The sequence below is a fragment of the Rhodamnia argentea genome, chromosome 6, assembly GCF_020921035.1.
Source record: "Rhodamnia argentea isolate NSW1041297 chromosome 6, ASM2092103v1, whole genome shotgun sequence".
Lineage (NCBI taxonomy): Eukaryota > Viridiplantae > Streptophyta > Magnoliopsida > Myrtales > Myrtaceae > Rhodamnia > Rhodamnia argentea.
Window position 1 is genome coordinate 3,024,340 of NC_063155.1, and position 21,975 is coordinate 3,046,314.

The window sequence follows — 21,975 nt, forward strand, 5'->3', positions numbered from 1 at the left end:
TTGTTTGTAGGTGTTCAGCGCTCCTTAGTCACATGATTTTTATAAGATATAAATTTGGGCACCTTCGGAATTACGATTTTTTTTTATTTATTTATAATTTTAAGTGTGCTTTTGCTCAGCGCATGCCCTTGCTTCTCCTATGTCATTATCAATTCATCATAGAGCACCTAAGTAAAAGAGAGAACGACTTCTATGGATCAACTATTCAAATCAATAAAAAAAAACCCGACAAAAAAAAACCTATTCAAATCAATAAGAAAAATTCTGACAAAAAAAATCCAAAAAGATTACACAATACAAAGACAGACAGGATGAGTATTAGGGTGGGGACCCACGGCTATTCACCGAGACCTCTTATTAGGTTCCACTTGTAAGAAGTCGCACTGCCATCTGCATCGTAAAGGTTACAAAAGACGAAACATAATAATTGCCACCTCACCGTCCGAAAAAACAACTTAACTTAACCATAATTAATTATCAACCATGACGTTGCTCTTTTTTTGTTTATTTTTTTAGGTTCCGTGCTCTGTCATTAATTGTAAATTTTGGGGTTAGGTTTCATTTTTATTGATAAATTTTAAGCCTTAATTATAATTTTTAAATATTTTAGGACTTAATTATATTTTCGAAATAAATTTTAAGACCTTCGACGCACTTGTTCCATTGCTGAACGTGCGGCCCAGAACGAATCTCATCTCTCTAAAGATATAAATTTCCTTTATCAAGACGGACATCAGTAGATGCATATCTTATTTTATACATTTTAGCATCTACTTTCGTATAAAATTTTTTTGTTTATAATTTTAAGTATGCTTTTGCCGAACACATGCCCTGACTTATATATCGTATGTCATTATCATGCGGAGCATCTTGAGTAAAAGAGAGAACGATATGTATAAATCAATTATTCAAAAATTTTCGGCAAAAAAAAAAAACTATTCAAATTAATAAAAAAAATAAAAGAAAAAAGCCAAAAAGGTCACACAATAAAAAAGACAGATAGATAGGACCAGTACCGTGGAGGCCCACCACTATTCCCCACGGAGGACTAATATTCAAAGTGGTCCTGTGTCATCTGCAGCGTGAGGTTGACAGAAGACGAAGCATAATACTTATCACGTGACAGACACGGCCAACCATGGTTGTATGAATATCTCGACGTCTACTGTCACTCACTAGTGGCCAAAGACCTCATTTGTCGCACAAAAACCCTTTTAAAGACGACGTCATTGCACAACAATAGTAGAAAGTTAAAACATGTTTACATAACAAACATCAATTGCAAAACCTATAAATAAAATAAGAGAGACAAGCACGATAAAAGTTATACCACTTTTTTTTTTTTTTTTGGTCCAATAAAAAACTGAGTCTTTAAACTTTTAAAATGTACAATCAAATTTTAAAATTTATTGGATTGGTATAATCAAATTATTCTATTAGCACCATTAATTTATCAAGCAAAAAATACTGACTTTGTATATTTAAATTAAATTTTCTCTCCTACGTGCCATTTTCTTAAAAATTAATTTCTCATTCAAATCTTATTTAAATTAGATGGAAAAAAAATAAAATAAAAAAAGAGCTAAAATTTTATATAAAAACAAAACTAAAATAGAAAAAAGAGAAGGGCAGGGCTTCGCCGGCCGTAGGTACCCTCGCTAGCCCCCTCGAGGGCGCCTAGATTTGGGCGACACCGACGCTCGCTTGAGCCTAGCAAGGGCTGGTGAGGCCTCGCCCAAATCCAGGTGCCATTTCGAGCAAAACAAAAAAAATCTTATTTGGGCGAACCTCCGCGTCGGCGAGGCCTCGCTCGAGGTTAGTGACTGGGGCTAGTGTTACCCATATTTGGGCGCCCTAGCCTGGTGTCAAGTAGGCCTCGGTTGGGGCTGGCGAGGGCCGACTTCTGCCGGACCCTCTAGCAATGGGCAGCGGTGGCGGCGGCTCTTTGATGAGGCCTCGTCCCTATCTTTTTTCTGTTTCTGTTTTTTGTGTGCTTAATAAATTTTTAACTTTTTTTTAGTTGTTTGATCTAATTTAGACAAGATTTGAAGAAGGAAATAATTTTAAAATGTCACGGAGGAGAGAAAATTAATTTAAAAATACAATGTCGATATTTTTCGTTAGACAAATTAACGATATTAACGAAAAAATTTGATTATACCAATTAAATTAATTTTAAGATTTAATTATATTTTTAAAAAATTTGAAGCCTCAATTATACTTGAGCTATAAATTTCAAAACTTTTTAGTACGCTTATCTTTATAAAATTCTATCGCCACAGTTCTTAGATATTTTGCAGAGGTTTGTGATAGCGCAGGGCTTGAAAGTCGCTACGATTTGACGTGTCTTCTTTTTCCCCTTTTACCATTTTTTTCCAAACTCCTCCTCTTTCGAAAAGCAAAACAAAGACAGATAGGACAAGTACGATGGAGTTGGGTCCCACGAGCCACTGCTATCCACTAAGAGGCTCCTCAGGCTGGCAATTGACAGGAGATAATGGCATGGTCAAAAAGTAGATTAACTCGACCATGGTTAATCATTAACCATCAATTTGTTCTTTTGTTTTCTTTGTCCTTTCGTGCCACGTCTATCTTCTCTCTCCTCCTCTGCGTTTTCCTAAAGATGAACCATGCGCTTTCGAAATTCTATGAATTAATAATCAAAATGTTGACTAATTAATCGTCCTCGTCAACATATGAGATTTCTCTTAGTCGATTCCAGTACGATAATACAAAAATTATAAAGATCAATAGATGGGTTTCAGCAACCGAAGAAAATATGATCTCCATAAAAAGTTTTGGGTTCTCCAAGACAAAAATCATGATCATCAATTTTATTCTTCATCTTGGTCCTCCTACTATCGCATAGCGCAATTGTCACGCCCTAATTTTCGCGCAAGAAAAAGAGAGTGACATGGTCTCAATGGTTCATCGATCATGGTCATACAATATGCTGATTTTTTTTAGTATCTCGATTCTCAACCTCAAGTCCATTGGTGATTTGCAATAATGAAGACAAGATAGCTAATACATCAGCGAACCGATTATGAGTCATGGACAGAAATTCGAATAAGATATCATCAAATTCCTCCACCAACAAGCTAATAGATGAATTGTTCAAGGAATACAAGATCAGCATTTGAACTTTTCTCCATATCGTCATCAGATGAATGGTGCGGTAGAAACTGCCAATAAGAACATTAAGAAAATCTTAGCCAAGACGGCTGAGAATTATCACGACTGGCATGAGAGGTTGTCATTTACACTTATGACGTATCGGATCTCGATCCGAACATCTATTGGGGCAATCCCGTGTCTTTCCAAAGAAAGTTGAAGCCTGAAACCAACCTCGCCACGTACCAACTGGACCAAAAACAAACATTTATGGGCCCAAAAGCTCATGCCAATAGGAATAAAGCCCAATAATCCGCGCGTAGAAGCTTTTAAGCGACTTTATTCTCACGGATAGCCACAATTTTGTTTCTACAATTTTTTGCGAAGTTAGGACATTCCAACTTGAGTTCTGCTACGTGAAAATCTCGGAGGTGCAACTTGTGGATTCACCATATCACCTCCTTGAAGCAGGAGAGTGCAGCGTTTTCCGTGCATCTACGGTGTAAAATCTAGACACGTACCTTAATGATCATAAAAAAGTAGATTGAATGGAATAATTGAAAATTGGAGCATGTGCAACATTTGAAATGGTACGTATGCATGATTCTTCTTTTTAATGCTCAATTAGTTGTTTGATAAGCCTCAACAGACGAATGCATAAATTGATAAGTGCATTTCATCTCGCACGGATTTTACCTTTAGAACCCGAATATATTCTATCTTATAGGCAATATTAGCCGATCTTGAACTAGTTTTCTTTTTCACGTATAGGTTTACAATTATATCATTTCTATTAGTAGTTTCATCTATCGAACAATATTTAAATATTTTAATGATGCAATTTCGCAAGATCCCCAAAATACTAATTTTTGCAACATAGATGCAAATTTGCTGGAATAAAGAAAAGAAATGACATTATCTCCTCAATTTCTGTTCCAACTTCGATTTTTTCTCAATTCTAGCATTGCTTTTGGCTCTTTTTGCTGTTCTTGTACATCTACTTATAGGAGAAAAAAGATTACTTATAGGCGCATTGAATAAGGAAATCAAATGAGTATGCACGTCTTTTCTTGCGCAGGCAAGTCTCAAGACATTTTTGCTCCCATGAACCAAAAAATTATGCTCGGGTTGTTTGTGTCTTTAGTAACAGTATCTAAATTTTCCTATAGATTGGTATCATCCGTCTATGTTTTGTGTTGATGACATTGGAGCATCCACATATCATCTATGCTAAGACAATTTCATGAAAATCCAATACGAATAAGGTTTCTTGCCAAGATGTTCTTATTTCTGCGCGATAATGTGAATTCTTACTACACTGCATTAAGATTTTTTCATGAGGTAGTGAAACTCCAAGTGGAATTAAGGTGCGAAGTCGTTCCCACCTCCTCTAAATGTGTAGCCATTTAGGATATCGGATATGATACTCTTGCATACTTCTATTGTCGTCGGAAGTAAAATACCTCGAATGATGGGCTAGATTTCGAAGGTTCAATCCATAATACCATGTCCTTTTTCTTGTATGATTCGGTTCGCATCTTATGATTTCCTGTTCGTGATTTGATCACGTTTGAACTATTATCAATTTCTAATTTATTTTTGTTTCTTTTAGTAATGTTCAGGAAGCATAATGTTATTCTTTATGCGGAAACTCTAAATTAAAGAATCTTACATTTTCATGATTTATTCACCAGAAGAGTGATGAAGACGTACCTTTATCCGGAGCAATCCCCATGAATTTTCCTGATCTAGCCAACCTTTTTAACCATCCTCCAGTTCTGTTTATTTATTTTTTTATTAATTGTCATATCGTTGTTCTGATAAGAGGGGACTTGGGCTAGGCCGTTGGGCCCGAATGTGCATGAAATTCACATCCTAAAGCGCACTGGCTCATTATATCAAACCCCACTTTTCAATTCTAACTTCTAATTGGACCCAAAAAAAAAATTCTAACTTCTAAAGCCAGCCTAAAAATACAACCAAGCTACTAGACCCGGTTATTTTTGTGGTCATATCAAGTCAATTCTCCACTATAGTCAAATTGAGTTCAGTACACTCGTTTCGGATGCTGATATTATGCATTGAATTTCTGGTAGTAAAATTAATAATAAAAGAAAGTGTTTGTGATCATTTTGGAGCTCTGCTTGAAGGTCATAGAAGATTCAAAGCCGGTGATTAGCCGAGTTCTGAGTGAATGGAAGACTAAGGACTGATGCGAGGATCAACTTATTGAGAAATGTCAATCGAGCTTTATCAGTCCAATCTTCCCTTTGTCCTCTTTACAGAACCTATGAATTAACAACTCCTGAAAGCACCTAATGCTTTGTTGACCAAGAAACCTTACACTGGGAATATCATTACGCCATCTTCATCTGCTTGCTCCCTGACTTCTATCCGTCAGCTATCCACTCAAAACTCACGTACACGTCCACAGCACAATCGAAGCAAACAGACGGCAAGAGATGCGACAAAGAAGCCGGTTCGAACGAGTGTGGAGGTTGACACTCGGGCCATAGATTTAGCGTGTGATCATCTCAGACGTTTTTCGCACAGGCAATCACCATTGACAGTCATGGAGTCCCCGGGAACATGCTGAAGCACAAAGTAAAAGCAACAAAAAGATGTGTGCAGATTCAATTGCAATAACAAGAAAATGTAAATGGTATCAAAGCTTTGCTTTAACAAAATGATTAATCCACGTCCAAACGCCCTCCGAATGCACAGAAAAGGAACACAAACTATTTCGTAACAGTGCCTAAGAGGTATTTTAGCCAACAGTTTTGTGTGCATTGAGAATGTTGATTCAGGTCCCGAATTCAAAGTAGTTTTTATGGTTAAAACTGACACTGGCACGACGGGACGATGTCGTCACAGATCATCAAGAAACACTTTAGATTCTCAGTGATATGTACATGAGTGATATGAACGCAAAGCAATTGGAGATGGAGGTGCGATGTCAACGGGATGAGTGCATGAAGTTGGCATCTCTTGTAATGTGGGCTTTCACGAGCACAGTTTCCTTCCGCCGCTCGTGCGGCCCATCTAGAAATCGGATTGCAGCCCTGCTTTCTTTGTTTAACCCAAAAAAGAGCACTTGTTCTGTGAAAATTTCATGGTTTTTGAAAATATTAGATTTTTCTGTTGTTTTCCTAATCGATCCGGTCAATTCGAATATCAATATGGGTTGCGAAAAATTCTAATTCATAGCCTTTGAAAAGTTCGGTGCAATTATTCTTTTGGTAAAATATTGCATGACATGATTTGCCGAGAAAAAGCTACATTGAGACACGGCATGTATTTTTTGAAGTATGTAATCTTTTTTTTTTTTTTTATAGCATGCTCTTTTGGGGTCAAGCATTGGATACTTTTCAGCCTATCGCGAATGTTATCCGGAAATATTTTAGGCTGAAATGCTACGTATGTATATTATATGCGCGTGGGCGCAAACCTATATTGTTTCGAGTCTTAAACAAGGCCGAAGTGATTACGAGATTTATTCATAGCCGACGTGATTTTCGGGGCTTGACCGACAATATTTTTGGGGCCTTGTCATGTAGCGACCATTCCTCTTGTTACGTGAGTAAAATGCAATAAACATGATGGTCTCGATACATCGATGCAAACTTGTTGTTAAAGGTACATTATTCTTTGCTCGATCTCACGAGTTATGCTTACCACTTTATTGAGCCATGGTTTTCCTCGCCCATTTTCACAACCATTTCGGGTTCCAACATGAGAAAGTTCACTCGAATGCACGTGGAGAGTGATTCGGGAGCGACTTTGGAGTTTACTGCAGATTATTTGAGTAAAGTTTATCTAATTGGGTTTGTGAATTTCTAAGAATTGGACGTAGGGAAGAAACCTGGTGTTAAACTGTGGGAGTAGCAAAAGAGAAAAAGGTGAAGTCTTTTCTATATGAACATGACAATACTGTAGAGTGAGTGAGCTTTTGATAGAGTTGGTCAACTTTGTCGGGACAAATTTAGTACGTGGAGAAGGATTTACACGCTCTCATGCATTAGATCTGATTGCACATTCCTTTACGCATTCATACACTGGGATGCCATATCTACTCTATTGCATTATTTCATCTTCCATTGCATAATTGATTATAAAGATAACTTGTATCTAAAGAAGAACATGTACTCTCTCTCTCTCTCTCTCCTCAATATGTGCAATTTTGCTGTTTTTACGTGATATGATACTAGATTTCACGATTCATTACATCGAGAACATGTTAATTAATCGATGACTATTTGCTTCTAGATGATCACCTTTGAGATGAGAAAAATGGATAAAATAAAATGATTGTGCTGTAACAATGGCTATGAACATTGTAACAAGTCCTAATACCCTTGATTACGAGACATTTCCTCTAAGCTTATGACCTATCACAAGTGCAATACTTCAAAAATTGACAACGTAGTGATGGAAATTGTTGGAGTTGGCGAATATTTCGGGGACCCTTGTTTCTCACACCGGGTACGCCCACGTGAGCTTAAGGAAACCGAAGTGTTACCCAACGACATGCGACCCCCGCACGCGAGATGTGGGAGTTCGGGGGCAGCGCCCCCGACACGGGTGTCCCATTGCCCGGTCGGCGGACTGCTGCCCCGCTCGCCGGTGAGCGGACGGGGGTTCGGGGGTAGCGCTTCCGAAACCTCTACGGGTTTGGACTTTTATTTAAGCTGGCTTGTATGGTTGGAATTAAGAGGTTTTAGGTTTTTTAGCCCGTTTTTTGGGCATATATATTTTGCTCGGTTTTATCATTATGTAAGCAAGAATTGGCTGTAAACCGAAAAATATAGTAAAATCTCTTTGCGGGACGTAGCCCTAATTTTGGGGTGAATTTGGATAATCTCGTGCGTCATTTCAATTTTTCTTGATTCTCTGTGTGATCGTCTGATTCGATTTCGATAAATCCCTTCAGAAATGCCCTTTGGCCACGCACATTTGCTTCCAGCTTGTGACCTATACAAGTGCCGTACTTTGAAAATTAGTAAGCTACGACATAAAAGGCCTTCATCACACGAAATGTTTGCTCTAAGTTGACAACTTCTTACCACGCACCTATCCACGGTCTTTGGGTTTCGGAACACGTGGAAGTATCACTTCAAATTTCGACCATCACAACATGTCGTAGAGCCATTTTTGTGTTTTCATAATATTCAAATAAAATGTGCCATAACAACGTATATGTACGTTGTAAAAAGTTGTAACCCTATTAGCTTGTTTTTTAACTTAGACCGATTTGCCGGTGGGTGCAACAAAGTAAAGAATATTGAATATAAGATAGTGGAAGGAGCGCAATTATTCTAGTTAAAAATGTGAAATTTCAGGCGAAACTACCAAGAAGGCAGAACATATAAATTGTTAAAACATAACAACATGAAATAAAGGATTGAACAGCACATACGGTCGCTATTGGTAGTATTTTTAAAAGAGTTTTACGTGCTCTATTTTAGATCAAGATGGCTAATGGATCTTTAACTTTGTGGCTCTTGTAGGGACGGTATGTCCCCAACCACACATATGAACTTTCAAAGAAGTTGGACTAATTTGATGGGACGTTAATAGGTAACTTATATATTGGTAGTACACTAGCAAGCTTGTAAAATGTGAAAAAAGTTGCTAACTTACTGAGATGTTTGGTAAATTTGTTAAAGAAATGGTATTTCACTAACCACACTTGTAAAATTTGAAAAAAAGTTGGAAATTTTACTAGTTCATAGAATGCTGGTAAATTCTCTATGGAGTTGGAAGTTTACTAGTCAATCTTGTAAAAGTTTAAAAAAAATTGGCAAATTAGTAATTTCGTGGAATGTTGGCAAATTCCTTATAAGGTTGGTATTTTCTGTAAATTTTGAAGAAGTTGGTAATTTACTAACGCATTAAGTGTTAGTAATTTTATTATAGTGCTAGTATATTACTAGCAACAATGGTAGCATTTAGAAACAATTGGCAGCTTACTAATTTGTTGGGATATTATTAAGTTTCTTGTATGGTTGATATTTTACTAAGTTCACTTGTATTGGTTAAAAGAAGTTAATAAATTATACATTGTTAGAATGTTGGCTAATCTATAGCGTTGGAAATTACTTGTGATACCCACAAAATTGAAGAAGAGTTGGTGATTTACTAATTCATTTGAAAGTTAGTAAATTCCTAATAGTATTTGTGATTTCCTAACAAGTAACCTAATATTCAATTATTGGCCACACATTTTTTTGATCAACATTATTAGAAACTTACCGGCAATTTCACAAACATATTAATTTCAGAAAACTTTGCATGCAGATTTTTCGTTAAACGGGATGCTGGAATCGTCTAAGAAGTCTGATTAATGTGTCTTCTAATCCATATTTCAAGAGAAACACAAATCCTACTTCTCAAAATTTTCTACTTGCTAGATAAGTAAGATTCAGTATCGTTATGAATTATTCATTACATTGTTCAACAAGACGGTTGAATTGGTGTGAGGAGATGAAAATAAAAAGTACCTGAGTAACTTTCAGTTCTGTAGAAGCAAAATGGTAGGTATTGACAGATTGCTTTTTTTTTAGGTAAGTACTGCAATTTCCATGTTAATAAGAACATTTCTTTGCCTCCCAAAGAATAAAGAATTGTCGAGTTGCACATACAAAACTTGCGCGACCCCAAGGATTTCGATCTTTTTATACTTCCCAAAGTTCTCTTAAGAAAACATTGGAAGAAAAGAAAATAACTCAGCTCATCTCATATTTATTGAATCAGAAGTCAAACTGCCTTCCTATTAAAAACAAAGTCGAAAATGCCAAGTTGAATGACTTCAGCATATGAGGACACAGAAAATATGGATGAATTGTGCTGACATATCTAAGTAACTGACATTGTCCATGCTTTTAACGGGTATGGCGAACACAAATGCCCTAAACGTAAAGACTACTTGCGAATGCATGATGAAACCAATGTAAAGGAGACTAGGTCTGAGCTTGGACACCAAATTTTGTCTCCCTCTGGGAAGCTTTAGTTACATGAGGTTCTTCCCTCAATGACCTGAATTTGGAGAAAAGGCGTTCACAGTCTCTTGGCTTGTAGGTCCTCACCAATTTGATTATTGCATTTGGCCTTCCTCAACCGGCAGCTAGAAGTAGACCTTCAATGCTGCCTTCTGAGCAGCAAAATCTTCAGCCTCGAGGTGGGCCCCCATAAAACTGTAGTTTCAGCAAGTAACGAGGTAATAACGTATCGTCCATGTTTGAGGCAGGGCGCCTGTCTTCTAAGTAACCTGTGTATCATTTTTAGCAATTAACTGACTGAGCAAGGAAGGTGAACTTTCTATTTTTTTATCAATATGCAGAAATAATGGAGCATTCCAGAAAATTTTTGAGGCATTAAAAGAATTGAGATGTCCAAGTCTTAATCAACAAAGTTCTGTAGATATTGGACTAGCAAGGGCAATATGTAGATTTACATTTGCTCAGGAACCAAAACTGGGGAATGCTCTCCGAGTATTAAAACTTCTTTCATAGTAACAATCATAAAATCAACTAAGAAAAAAAAACAACAATAAGTACTTAGAAAAGACTTATTGTATTATGGTCATTTCTTGAATCATTCGTGAAGCTTAAGGGTCTCCAATTGATACTCAAGACAGAGCACAAAAGGAAACTGGTATGGTCACTGTTATAGTACCTTCTCCATGCTTCCCAGTGTCACGTCCCCCACGGATTGAGCAACCACGATTGGCACTCTCCCTGCATTACGGAATTCAAGTAATTCAGGCATCACAAAATAATTGGGTTCAATTTGATGGACGATCTTTGAATTTGACTAGCAGCTGGTATGCTTCTGTTGAGCATTACCCAAGAAAATTTGTCGACGTTAGCTGTTTTATGCTTTCTTGCCAACCTTCTCTCATTTCCTTCTCCATGGGCGCTAACAGGCTCCTTGTGGTGAAGTGGGAGATTCGGAATTGCCTTCTTTATCACTTCGAAGCCTCCCTCTTCTCTCATACTTTTTGTATTGCAGAAAAGATGGGGAACACTCTTAAAAATCCTTCAATGAACAAAACTTAACCAATTCCGTGTTATTTCTACGGTGTGACCCCGTAGTTAGCGTGGCATCCTGCACCATTCCAGTCACCCTGAGAAGGAAGAGAATGTATTTATCAACTTTGGGGTAATATATTGCCTAAATGGTGATAGCGAAGTCAGCTACCTCTATCGGTTTTTTATCTAACATGAGGACAACATCTGCTTGCTTAGCTATTCTCTGTTATATAAGCAACATAAACAATCAACGATTTGAATATTGTAGAAAATGCCCGTGTGCACTTATTCTATTTGTCGTTAATGGCATTCTGTTATTTCCTCGAGCAAGTAAATGAAATTTCACCTCAAGAAGATATCTTGAACACCAGATATGATCTCCCACTACAATTGCCACGTTTTTTTTTCAAAAAATAGGCAAGATGGAGGTCAGATATTACCTGGCCCGGCATCACCTCTCCATTGGTGAAACTAATATTGATACCGGTATATAAGCAAGCTTTGAAGTCAGCATCGGGTGTGTCTTCGAATGACTTATCAGCCCCAACACCACAGTCATGAGGCCCCTAAATGAACATCAAACCCGTAACACAATACAATTTTCTCATTAACTTAGCCTATAATCCAGCAATATATATAGAGAAATTCATTGTGAAACACTTTTTTACCTGGATTCACTGTGAAACAATTTTTTACCCGGAACCTGCATATCCTCCAACAGGCTAACCCAATGTCTGTTGAACATTTGTCTGCAGTAGTGTGTTTTCTTGCTAAATACCATACCTTATGTGAACATTTATCTAACAGTCATGAACTCGTCCATTTCAAAACTTACTAATCCATGATAGAAAACTCATGTTTTTGGATATCCTACCATGTAAATTATTTGCTAACCTTTGGGTTACTGAAAATTTCAGCAACTCTGACGCTTTTGTTTGTAGGGATTGGCTTGCCAGCTGGTGTGTATGAATTGCAAATAACCTGCAGACAAACAATATTTCTCTGTCAACTATGAAACGTACTTTCTCGTTTGCAACCTGTTCAGATGATCTCATGGATTGGCAATTTTTTACAACATAATACTTGTTTCGTGGATGATTACCAAGATATTGTTTCCACCTCAGAAAGGATCCTTGGAAATTGCTTGAGGGCTGTTAAAAAATCAAGAATTTGATGAAATGATGTGAAGGTAAACATAGTAAGACGGTTTTGGGTTTTAGTCGACATCACTTCACTATCCTCCCCTGGAGCTTGACCAGTGCACGATCCATGGTAGTTCCCCTTGGGGAGTTTAGGTGGGGTGTTCAACAGGTCTAGGGATTAGAATCAATATATCAGTAGCATGTAAAAACAAAAACGCTACATATTTTATTGTCACCATTCATACCTTTGACATAGATCTATGCCAGAACCTCCTTACCCTGTTTCATAGATAGACTTAGCATCATAATGTGAAACAAGATTTGCTAATGTAGAAATTGAAAAAAAGAAAAGGTGTCAATTGTTGAATGTGCATAAAATATGTGACATAACTATTTTGATGATAGATTGAAGAAAAATGCAAACTTATGATCTCAATATAGAATCGTTCTAGTATTGTTCATCTTTCTGTGCACCGCACTTAAAAGGTTTTAGGCATTAAAGCATACCAAATGTATTATGCAATTATCGTACTGGTGGGCGCGGTGTCCAAGTTGAGAAGACTCTTGTGCCTGTAATAGTATTGTCCTCCGACTACAGAGCATACACCCTGAACTTAGAAAAGCTCTTGGTGTTTCCACTCCTCTCCGGTTTTAGCAAGAGAGAAGTCCATGCGTTTGCTGTCATGGCACTGGCGGTCAGTGAGTTCTTTGTGATCCTTATCCGGCATTATGTTGTCGGTGCCAAAATCTGTACCATTTCTACCTAGTCTAACAAATTAAAGCAATATGAGTAATAGACATTTCTACTGAACCAAAAAACTTGGGATCTTAATCTCATAGATATTCAAATGACGAGCTCTATTTGTATGATTGGCCTTCTAGCATGCATGAGAGTCTAGTGAGATAAAAGAATGGACTGGGTACTTCAAGGAAAGGGTCTCTTTTGCAACTGCAGGCCACATTTTAAAGGCTAATTTCAAGAAGGAAAAACTTACATTTTTGAAACATAAGTAGCTTGTCTTATCGATAAGGTTGCTACCACATTCTCCCTGAAAAATAAATTAAAAACAGTGGCATAACTATACTTCTCCCATTAGAACCATTCCAAGGTTATTCTCAGGCCTCATTCCCAAAAGAGAGCTTGGGAACAAGTAAAAGCTGAGGGCAGTTGCTAAGTGCCGCAGTTTAAGAAATTAACCACCTTATCAAGGATCAATTAGGAAACATATTGTTCTGATATTTGATTAGATATGATGGATAACCAACTCCTGATTCTTGGCAGCGCACCTAATTGTTTCCTCTCGCAATCAGAAGGCAATCACATTGTAGTACTTTCTTCTATCATAAACTTGGCATAATTGCAAGGGAAACCCACTTTGGCGAAAATATCCATCAGATATTGCCAAGGCAGAGCAAGATTAGCAAAAGGCAATCACATTGTAGTACTTTCTTCTATCATCAACTTGGCATAATTGCAAGGGAAACCCGCTTTGGCAAAAATATCCATCAGATATTGCCAAGGCAGAGCAAGATTAGCGAGCACAGCAATAATCAGTATTACCGATAATAGAGCAAGAAAAAAAATCTGAGACATGAGCGGATACAAGAGAAACCGAGTCTACATGAGGTCCACAACATAAGCCTAAATATGGCATTGATTGATCAAGTTGTCAAAAGAAATGACAACAAATACTACTACTTCATTCAATCATTCTGCCGGGCACAGCACGCATTTCATTTGCAGCCATAGATTAGACTCCCAGTCCAACTGTCATAAGAACTCTTTTAATGTCAAACATTTACTCAATTGCTTGAGATGGTGCTCAAAATTGGCAGAGAATTTACCTGAGAACCTCTGCGGAATGGTTGAAAGCCGAAACAAGAATGCCAATTGTTGTTAAATGGCAATACAAAATCCAGACATACTCTCTGTTGCTCTCTCTATCACAGGCTTGTCTGCTCCGAACAAAAGCTCGACAGTTCCTTTAGTAAACGTGGCGAAACCTTCAACTGGCAGATAGTAGAGATCAAAATTACATCAGAATGATATCAGATCGATAAACTGACACCAGATGATTGATATAATTCAGACAATTGTGTACCTCTTTGTCTTCCCCTCTCTCCAGCATGAGACTCTCAGCCTACAAATTTGCAGGCTCCATGCTTGAATCAACTTTGATTAAAGAAATGAGCAAGAAGCTCTGAATCAAGCACGAAAGGAAAATGAAGCTCACAGAAGAAAGCGGCCATTGAACCGTGGTAGAGTAAGGAATCATTCACCGCCTAATGAAGATCGAGAAAACATACCTTCCTGACGAATTTAAGCACGTAAGGCTGCAACGCTTCCATCCGATACGACCTGACTCCAAGGTCAAATCTTCTCTTCATCCATGTCTGCTTTCAAAGGCTTCAGAAACGACAAGAATCGGTTTGGGAGGGGCCATTGTAACACCAGCCGTCATAGATACCCGGCCACAATGCTGAATGAGAGATACGAGATACGACAATATGAGAGTTTTCTCCAAAATCATCGGACCGAGCCATAAGCCAGATTTTAACGAACTCGGAGTTGGATGAGAAGAAGTAAGCGATGTCTGCAGACCCTGTGAATACCTGCATCCAAGGATTTGTCCAAACCTTTCACCGATCCGTCCATGTCCCTCGATCGAAAAAGTCAGTAGGAATATATGTTGGGTATATGGGCAATCTTGTGCCAGTCCTCGCCTGCATCTCTTTTGCACCTCGCCTCCAATTCAGGGCAATTGTGGATTATTAGGTGAGTAAGGGATGCAAGCCTCCGCATTCCTTCGGGCAATGATGTCAGCAAGGGGCACCATTCGATTTCAAGCCGTTCAAGTGACTGAAGAGCCTCCATCTGCTCTGGTAATTCCTTCAAATTGAGGCAAAAGGAAATATGGAGACGCTCCAGATTGCTGAGCTGTGGAAGCCACTGAGGGAGAGATTCTAGTTTGGGAAGGTAATTGATGTCCACGGAGCGGAGACTGTGAAGAAGTCCTCCTCCATGGAAATCCAAGATGTTGCCTCTTTCGTCTTTGGATATATCCAGCTCCAATTCTGGGCAACGTTCAATGTGTAGGTGAGTAAGGGAGACAAGCCTTCGCATTCCTTCGGGTAATGACGTCAGCGAGGGGCACCGGATGATTTCAAGCCATTGAAGGGATTGAAGGGCCCCCATCTGCTTTGGTAATTCCTTCAAATTGATGCAACTCCAAATTTGGAGATGCTCGAGATTGTTGAGCTGTAGAAGCCAGTGTGGGAGAGATTCCAATTTGGGAAGGTATCGGATGTCCACGGAGCGGAGACTGTGAAGAAGTCCTCCTCCTCCATGGGAATCATCCAAGATGATGATGTTGCCGCTTTCGTCTTTGGATATATCCAGCTCCCCACAACTTATGATAGTGAGATCCACCAGGTTGGATAGATGTCTCATACCTTGTGAGAGGGAAGTTAACCGAGGACAATGTCTGATGTCAAGAGATTCAAACGAGGTGAGACTTTTCAAACACTCTTCAGGCAAACACTCTAGAAACTCCATCCTCCAGAGAGATAGAGTCTTTAACTTGTTAAGGCCAAGTTGAGGGAAATGTTTATACCTTTCTCCACCATACAGGCTAAACCCAGCTAAATTGGGGAAGGAAGATCCATCCGTCATCCATCTTGGAAACCTCTTACCTTTATATCCATAGACTGTCAACTTATGCAGATTCGAGTGCGGCCTCAATCCATCTAATAAAACTTCATCCTTATTCCCAATTACTACATCATCCGCATCGAAACGACCCCAATCAAGTGCCAAAGATTCCAAAGAATGCTTCCCTATCAAGTTCGCTGCCTCATATTCTGCTTCTGCATCTATCACGCTTTGCAGATTTTCAATGCTAAGGCTCCCTCGAATGTTATTAAGCCCTTTCAGCTCCTCAAGTTCGCAACAATTCTTAGCAAGAGCTTTATCTTTGGGCAAAATGAAGCGTGTTAGCCTATGTAAAGAACTCAATTGCCCTATTCCGCGTGGCACATATCTAAGTGCCAAACAATCATCTATGTCTAGGTTTCGAAGGCTGACTAACTTCCTTATACCTGTTGGCAATTCTTCAAGGGTGTCGCGACCTAAAAATCAGGTTAACGGATTATCGGGTTAATTAAATCAACTAACCTAATTCGGACCCTCCCAAGTCTTACCGAATCGCAACTTAGGTTTATTCATGAGAAAATATTTAATCGGAGCCGCCACTAATCATTTACGGTAGGTTGATTAGAAACCTATATAAAATAACGGGAGAACTATTTTATCTCTACGAACTAGAGATAATGAGTCCGGGGACTTGGTTACGCTAATTGAAAAAATTAATGCCCTTTCGGTACCAATTTCATGAAAAAGCCTTTCCGATTGATCGATGTGAATTTGATTAATTGGAAAAATGTGACATGAAGACCATATATTAAGCGCCCAGAGGATGATTTTTTTGGTATTTTCGGCAATAAAAGAAAACATTCAAAAGCAATCAAAAATCTGAACAAAATTAAACAAAAATGCCCATAATATACCTTTAATTTCCGATTTTTCCGAAAATCCTCTCATTCCCAAAGATCCGGGCTAGAGCGAGATTTTATCCGTTACATCCTCGAGGATTCGAACCGGTATGCGGATATGTGTATAGAAAAACAACATCCCTTTTGCCGAAGGGCGGAACACGAATTTCTATACTAAATTACCATCCCATTCCACGAGATCGTGGCTAAGGCGTGTGATTTATTTTTCCGACGGGTCTAGGCACAAAGGGGAGCATATATTATGGGCATGTTTGTTTAAAGATGTGCAAATTTTATAACAAATCAAAAACAAACAGCACGACAAAAAATAAAATGAAAATCAATTGAGCTTGAAATTTCGAAAATTCAAAGAGGGGTGGCCGAAAATATGGCGTTGGGGTCCACCTTTCCTCATCTAAACGTTTGATCCAATTTTAATTTGAAAGAATTATCTTTAAGATAGGAAAAATTATTTCAGATATTTCTCAAAAGAGATGGATCGAACCTTATCTCTAATTAGATAACACTCAGGAAAATTGCCAAAGATAGGATAAGATAGCATTCAAATAACATCCAAATCGTCTTGCACGTGCTAGAGATAACGATCAAGGTCAAAAGCTTATTTGTAACAAATGTAAATATTATCCAATGACCTCAAATATTATTGCTAACAATCCAATGTCATCATAAAATCACAAAATAAATCCAATCATCCATTGATACGTTTCCTCCCCCAACACGTTCGTCCTTAAGATCGAAGAGCTCATCCATATTACATCAAAACCCTATCTATCACATAAGATAATGATGTTTCAAACCCAGAACAGGTTCAGCCATGACGTGAATGTATGTCAAGAAACTCCAGCATGCTTATCTCATCTTAGAAAATTCATCGGACAACAATTTTTCGAGGAAAGATATTTTCATTTAATCTCATCTATTCTCTAAAAAATTAGATTCGTCCAATCTCATGATCAAGTTGAGTTCACTAAAAAAAAAATCTGACATCATGACAAATCAATTTGCGGTTCTAGCATAGAAGAACTTGAATTCCTTTAATCACAAAATCGTGAATGTTCGAAGGAGCCTAAAGACAACATGCACATTATCACGTAAACTAACATGGATGAGCACTCAAAGTTTAAGATTAGTTACCTTTTCCAGACAGATTTTCCAGCAAGCACTTGAGCTGTGATTTTCACCCAAAACGGCCTCCTCTACACCAGATTTGTGCTATGAATAGCCAAATAAGCTAGCACAGGAATGCAGCTTCGTTAGACAATGAATACGGATCAAAGTAAAGTCAAATTATTGCCTGGACAGAGCTGATTTTTGTGTTGAACAGAATTGGACAGCAGCTGGAGGCAATCTGATTCTCAGCGTCTTGAACTACGACGAACGTCGGGACCGTGGAGGGGCGAAGCACCGAACTGTGATGGCTGAGCGGTGGCGGATCAGTGAACCAAAGCGGCCGCGGGGATGTTGGTGAACAACGGCAAAACAAGGGCAGCTCGTGCGCGGGGGGAAAGCTTCGGCTAGGGGATTGCCTCGACCACGAGGGAGACAATCGAACCCTTGATCTCTCCGAACAACTCTTTACTTTTTCCGCAAATCAATAATGGCTCTTAGAAGTGCTGCAAATTTCAGAACCCCCCCAACGTGAATGAAGCTTTTATTTATAGAACTTGTCTCGACAATCCTAGTAGGAATAGGAGTCAATTTGGATCGTTGGATAGAGAGTTCTAGTTTGAACGGGATCGAATGTAAGCCTTAGATTTTAAGAGTCCGCATCCCCCAAACTTTCTGTTATTTGCAGCCAATTGATAGAGTTTTATTTTCTCAAAACATTTATCAAGATAAGACCTTTAAAGCTCCTTAATCCAAATCCAAAAATTCAAAAGCCTATCTCTATGAGGACACCATCCATTCTTTTGGCCAAGGTGATGTTGAATGGATTCAGCCGAACAAACATGTCCATGGGCTTTGAGATGCAATTAGGCATGATTAGATTTCAACTAATTCAATAAAGGCCCTACAAAATAAGCTAAATCAATATCTAAACCCACATGCAACTTTCGGCTCTTTCATGGACTAGCCCCATCAGATTTTCTAATTAAACTATAGGCTTGTCTTGCATTCTTAAACTCAACTAAGGCTTTTCTAAGTAATGGACATTTAACTGAAAGCCTTAATTAAATAATTAAGCCTACATAGACTAAAATTAAAAATAGGTCCATTTAGCTTATTAAAATTCGACACACTCCCCATGCCTTGGTCGCAATTTTTCAAACCAAGTTCGATTCAACCGCTGTCAAAATTAAGCTCGGTTGACTCACCTCTGACCTTAAATGCAATGACTGACAAAAAAATATATATGCAATGCATGAGAAATTATTATTATTTTTTGTGAGAATTATGACTAACTCTCATTTTGTGAAGTAAATAAATAAATTCCTACAAAATCAAAATTTAGGTGTCAACAAAGGGCACAACAACTATTAAGATTAAGTGTTTGCAAATTCTGTAGACTCGTAATGGAGTTAGGAAGCCTTTTGAGCGCACTATTATTAGAAAGATCGAGATATGTGAGATGCTTCAACTTACAAATGGACCTTGGCACCTTCTCAACATTCATGGCATGCAGATCCAAGATGCGCAACCTCTTGAAACTTTGAATGAGTTCTCGTAGATCGGCTTCGCTCATTGATTCTCGTCCTATTTCCCTATATTCAATAGTAGATATAATTGTTCTCGGAGCACGCGCTTTCAAGCGTGAAATTGGAAGTTTACCCATCAAATTGGAAGATGTATTATGAGATATATAACGAGCTCTTTCGGGTATGGATTTTCTATCATCCCAAGCCACCCAACACTCAATCCCTGCAACTAAGCAGGCTAGATCATGCATCAAATCATGCATCTTGCAGGTCTCTTCATCCGTGTTTGGATCTTTCTTAAAGTCTTGGAAGAAATTACTCCAAAGTAGATCCACGAAACATCTATGGGCAATGTCTTCTAAGTGTTGATTTCTATGCGAGGGCTGGATAAATCCTTCTGCCATCCAAAGATTGACCAAAGTCTGCTTATTTATCTCATAATCTTTGGGAAACAATGAACACAATGCAAAACATTGCTTCAAATGCGAAGGAAGATGGTCATAACTTAGCTTAAAAACTGATTTTATGTTGTCTTCCCTTTGAGACACATATGCGAGCTCATTTTCTTTGAATGGCAACCATTCATGTTTACTTTCTTTAAAGGATAGTAAACCCCCAACAGTTCGAATAACCAATGGAACCCCAGAGCACTTTCTAACTATTTCTTTGATGATGGCTAGCATGTCAAAATCTTGCATCTCCTCTAACTTTCGACCAGCCATTTGCATTAATAAATCAATAGAAGCACTTTCAGATAAGCCCCCGAGAAAATGGGGCGGAGTGTTGCCGGTGATCTTCGCAACCGAAGGAAGACGTGTAGTTATAAGGATCTTGCTTCCTCTAGCACCTCCCATCAATAATTTTCTCAAGCTCAACCATTTTTCTAGTTCCTCATTCCACAAGTCATCTAAAACTAAAAGATATCTCTTCCCATGAATTTCTTCCCTCAATTCAATTTGCAACTGTTCCATTGCAACCTCACTGGGTTCTTTCTTCTTTGCACAAGTTATGATATTTGTGACTATTTTTTTCACCTCAAAGTCATTGGAGACACAGACCCACATATTCAAGTCAAAATGCTTATTAATCATCTCATCATTATAGACACATTGAGCAAGTGCTGTTTTTCCAAGCCCACCAATTCCAACTATTGGAACAATGGAAACGTTCTCTTCCATGTTTGGATCCAACAAAATTTTTATAATCGTCCTTTTGTCATCATCTCTGCCTTTCATATCTCCCTCACTTATATATGAATGCGTCTCTTCTCCCTTCCTCCACTGTCCCTCTACTCGCGAATATACAGGGCGCTCCTCCAAGTGGAGTCCCCTATCAGCCTTAATGGCTTCTATTCTCTCTCTCACTACTCTAACTTTGTAACTCATCTTCAGATTAAAAGCAAGCTGGTTTGAACTCGAGAAGAATGTCCTTACCTCCTTGATCACTTCATTGTGGCCTCTCAATTCTCGTTGCAGAGCTTCTATATTGAGTTCTTCAAGCACATCATGCGCGTCATAGAAAGCGTTTTTCAGTTTCTCAAGCCAAACTTGAATTTCGGGGCTGTGGTAGTATTGCTCTTCTGCGTGGTCCAGTACAGCCCGAAGCCTGGAAACTCTGTCCCTGAGCATCTCGATTTCTTGTTTGACGCCGCATAGATTTCCCACCTTTTTTAGTGCTTGAGCAAGCAGATTAGAAATGATGTCTCCGGCGATGCTGATGATGACAGCTTCCGCCATTTTTGTTCTCTATGTGGATCAGAAGATATTAGTTTAGTCGGTCCAAGGATAGAGACTTCTCACAACATCTATAACACACAATTTAAATGTCGATGCTCACTTGAGACTGGAATGCCTGATAAATCTAATTATCAACTTCTATGATCGACTTGAGCTGAGGTATTCCAATCAACCACGCAAAGCTCAACCAAATATACAGAAACACCTTGGTCGCGTCCGTTGACCGCAAGAACACTTTTGTTTTGTCAAAGATTTCATTCTTTACTTCTTCTTTGTCAAAAGATAACCAATCTTTTTTATATTCTTTAATGTAAGACAACCTTGTTAACTAAGCTTATGTCATAAACCCAGGGAATGTCAGTTTGCTTTGATATTCGGGCACTGTGAGTTGCGAGCTGCAATTAATTAGAAATCAATGTATATGTGATTATACAGTTACACGTATGCAATGTACATTAGGATCAGGATTCTTTCTAGGAAAATCGAAAGTTCCATATGCGAAGTAAAATAATGGATTTGTTAACATTCTGATGTCAACATTACTCCTCAGTTCAAAACTCTCCTTCAAATTGTCACCAGACATTATTACTATTATATCACAAAATTGTTACAATTTGTTTAAGGAAGTTACCCTTTCCTCGCTAATCTCTTAAAATTATTTGCTTCCTAGATCAATGCTTCTACATTTTTTTTCCTTCATTTTTCCGTATTATCCACATAAACAAAACACTGCCTTAAACCTCTT

At 38.3% G+C, this 21,975-nt stretch overlaps 4 protein-coding genes and 1 long non-coding RNA gene across 6 annotated transcripts in view; 1 reads left to right on the forward strand and 4 right to left on the reverse strand.

Annotated features, from left to right (window-relative positions):
* The window catches only part of LOC115731253 (glutamine synthetase, chloroplastic-like), a 117,946-nt gene extending 105,589 nt beyond the window's left edge, over positions 1–12,357 (reverse strand). The window contains exons 1-4 of the mRNA XM_048280222.1: positions 12,228–12,357; positions 11,841–12,125; positions 11,585–11,710; positions 11,201–11,239 (exon numbers count right to left, since the gene is read on the reverse strand). Of these exons, the coding sequence (XP_048136179.1) occupies positions 11,201–11,229 (29 nt within the window). The 5' untranslated portion in view covers positions 11,230–11,239; positions 11,585–11,710; positions 11,841–12,125; positions 12,228–12,357. The remainder of the gene's footprint in view (positions 1–11,200; positions 11,240–11,584; positions 11,711–11,840; positions 12,126–12,227) is intronic.
* Positions 1–21,975, reverse strand: part of LOC115748459 (putative disease resistance protein RGA4) — a 247,340-nt gene that overhangs the window by 103,049 nt on the left and 122,316 nt on the right. The window contains exons 1-4 of one of the 2 annotated variants that reach the window (XR_007198651.1): positions 14,594–14,735; positions 14,389–14,427; positions 14,132–14,290; positions 12,877–13,054 (exon numbers count right to left, since the gene is read on the reverse strand). The exons of the other annotated variant lie outside the window; for it this stretch is intronic. The gene's annotated coding sequence lies outside the window, so the exon portion shown is untranslated. Of the gene's footprint in view, positions 1–12,876; positions 13,055–14,131; positions 14,291–14,388; positions 14,428–14,593; positions 14,736–21,975 lie in introns of those variants that run through there. 2 annotated transcript variants of the gene reach the window in all.
* Positions 967–10,172, forward strand: LOC115748464. The gene is made up of 3 exons (XR_007198665.1): positions 967–978; positions 7,073–7,075; positions 10,035–10,172. It is a non-coding gene; the product is annotated as an uncharacterized LOC115748464 (long non-coding RNA).
* Positions 10,266–21,975, reverse strand: part of LOC115744916 (glutamine synthetase leaf isozyme, chloroplastic) — a 645,880-nt gene continuing 634,170 nt past the window's right edge. The window contains exon 13 of the mRNA XM_048280192.1: positions 10,266–10,381. Within this exon, the coding sequence (XP_048136149.1) occupies positions 10,281–10,381 (101 nt within the window). The 3' untranslated portion in view covers positions 10,266–10,280. The remainder of the gene's footprint in view (positions 10,382–21,975) is intronic.
* Positions 14,961–21,230, reverse strand: LOC115748509 (putative disease resistance protein RGA4). Its single transcript, XM_048279946.1, has 2 exons — positions 19,442–21,230; positions 14,961–16,258 (listed from the first exon to the last, which is right to left on the reverse strand). The coding sequence occupies exons 1-2, from the start codon at positions 21,228–21,230 to the stop codon at positions 14,961–14,963; spliced, it is 3,087 nt and encodes a 1,028-aa protein (XP_048135903.1).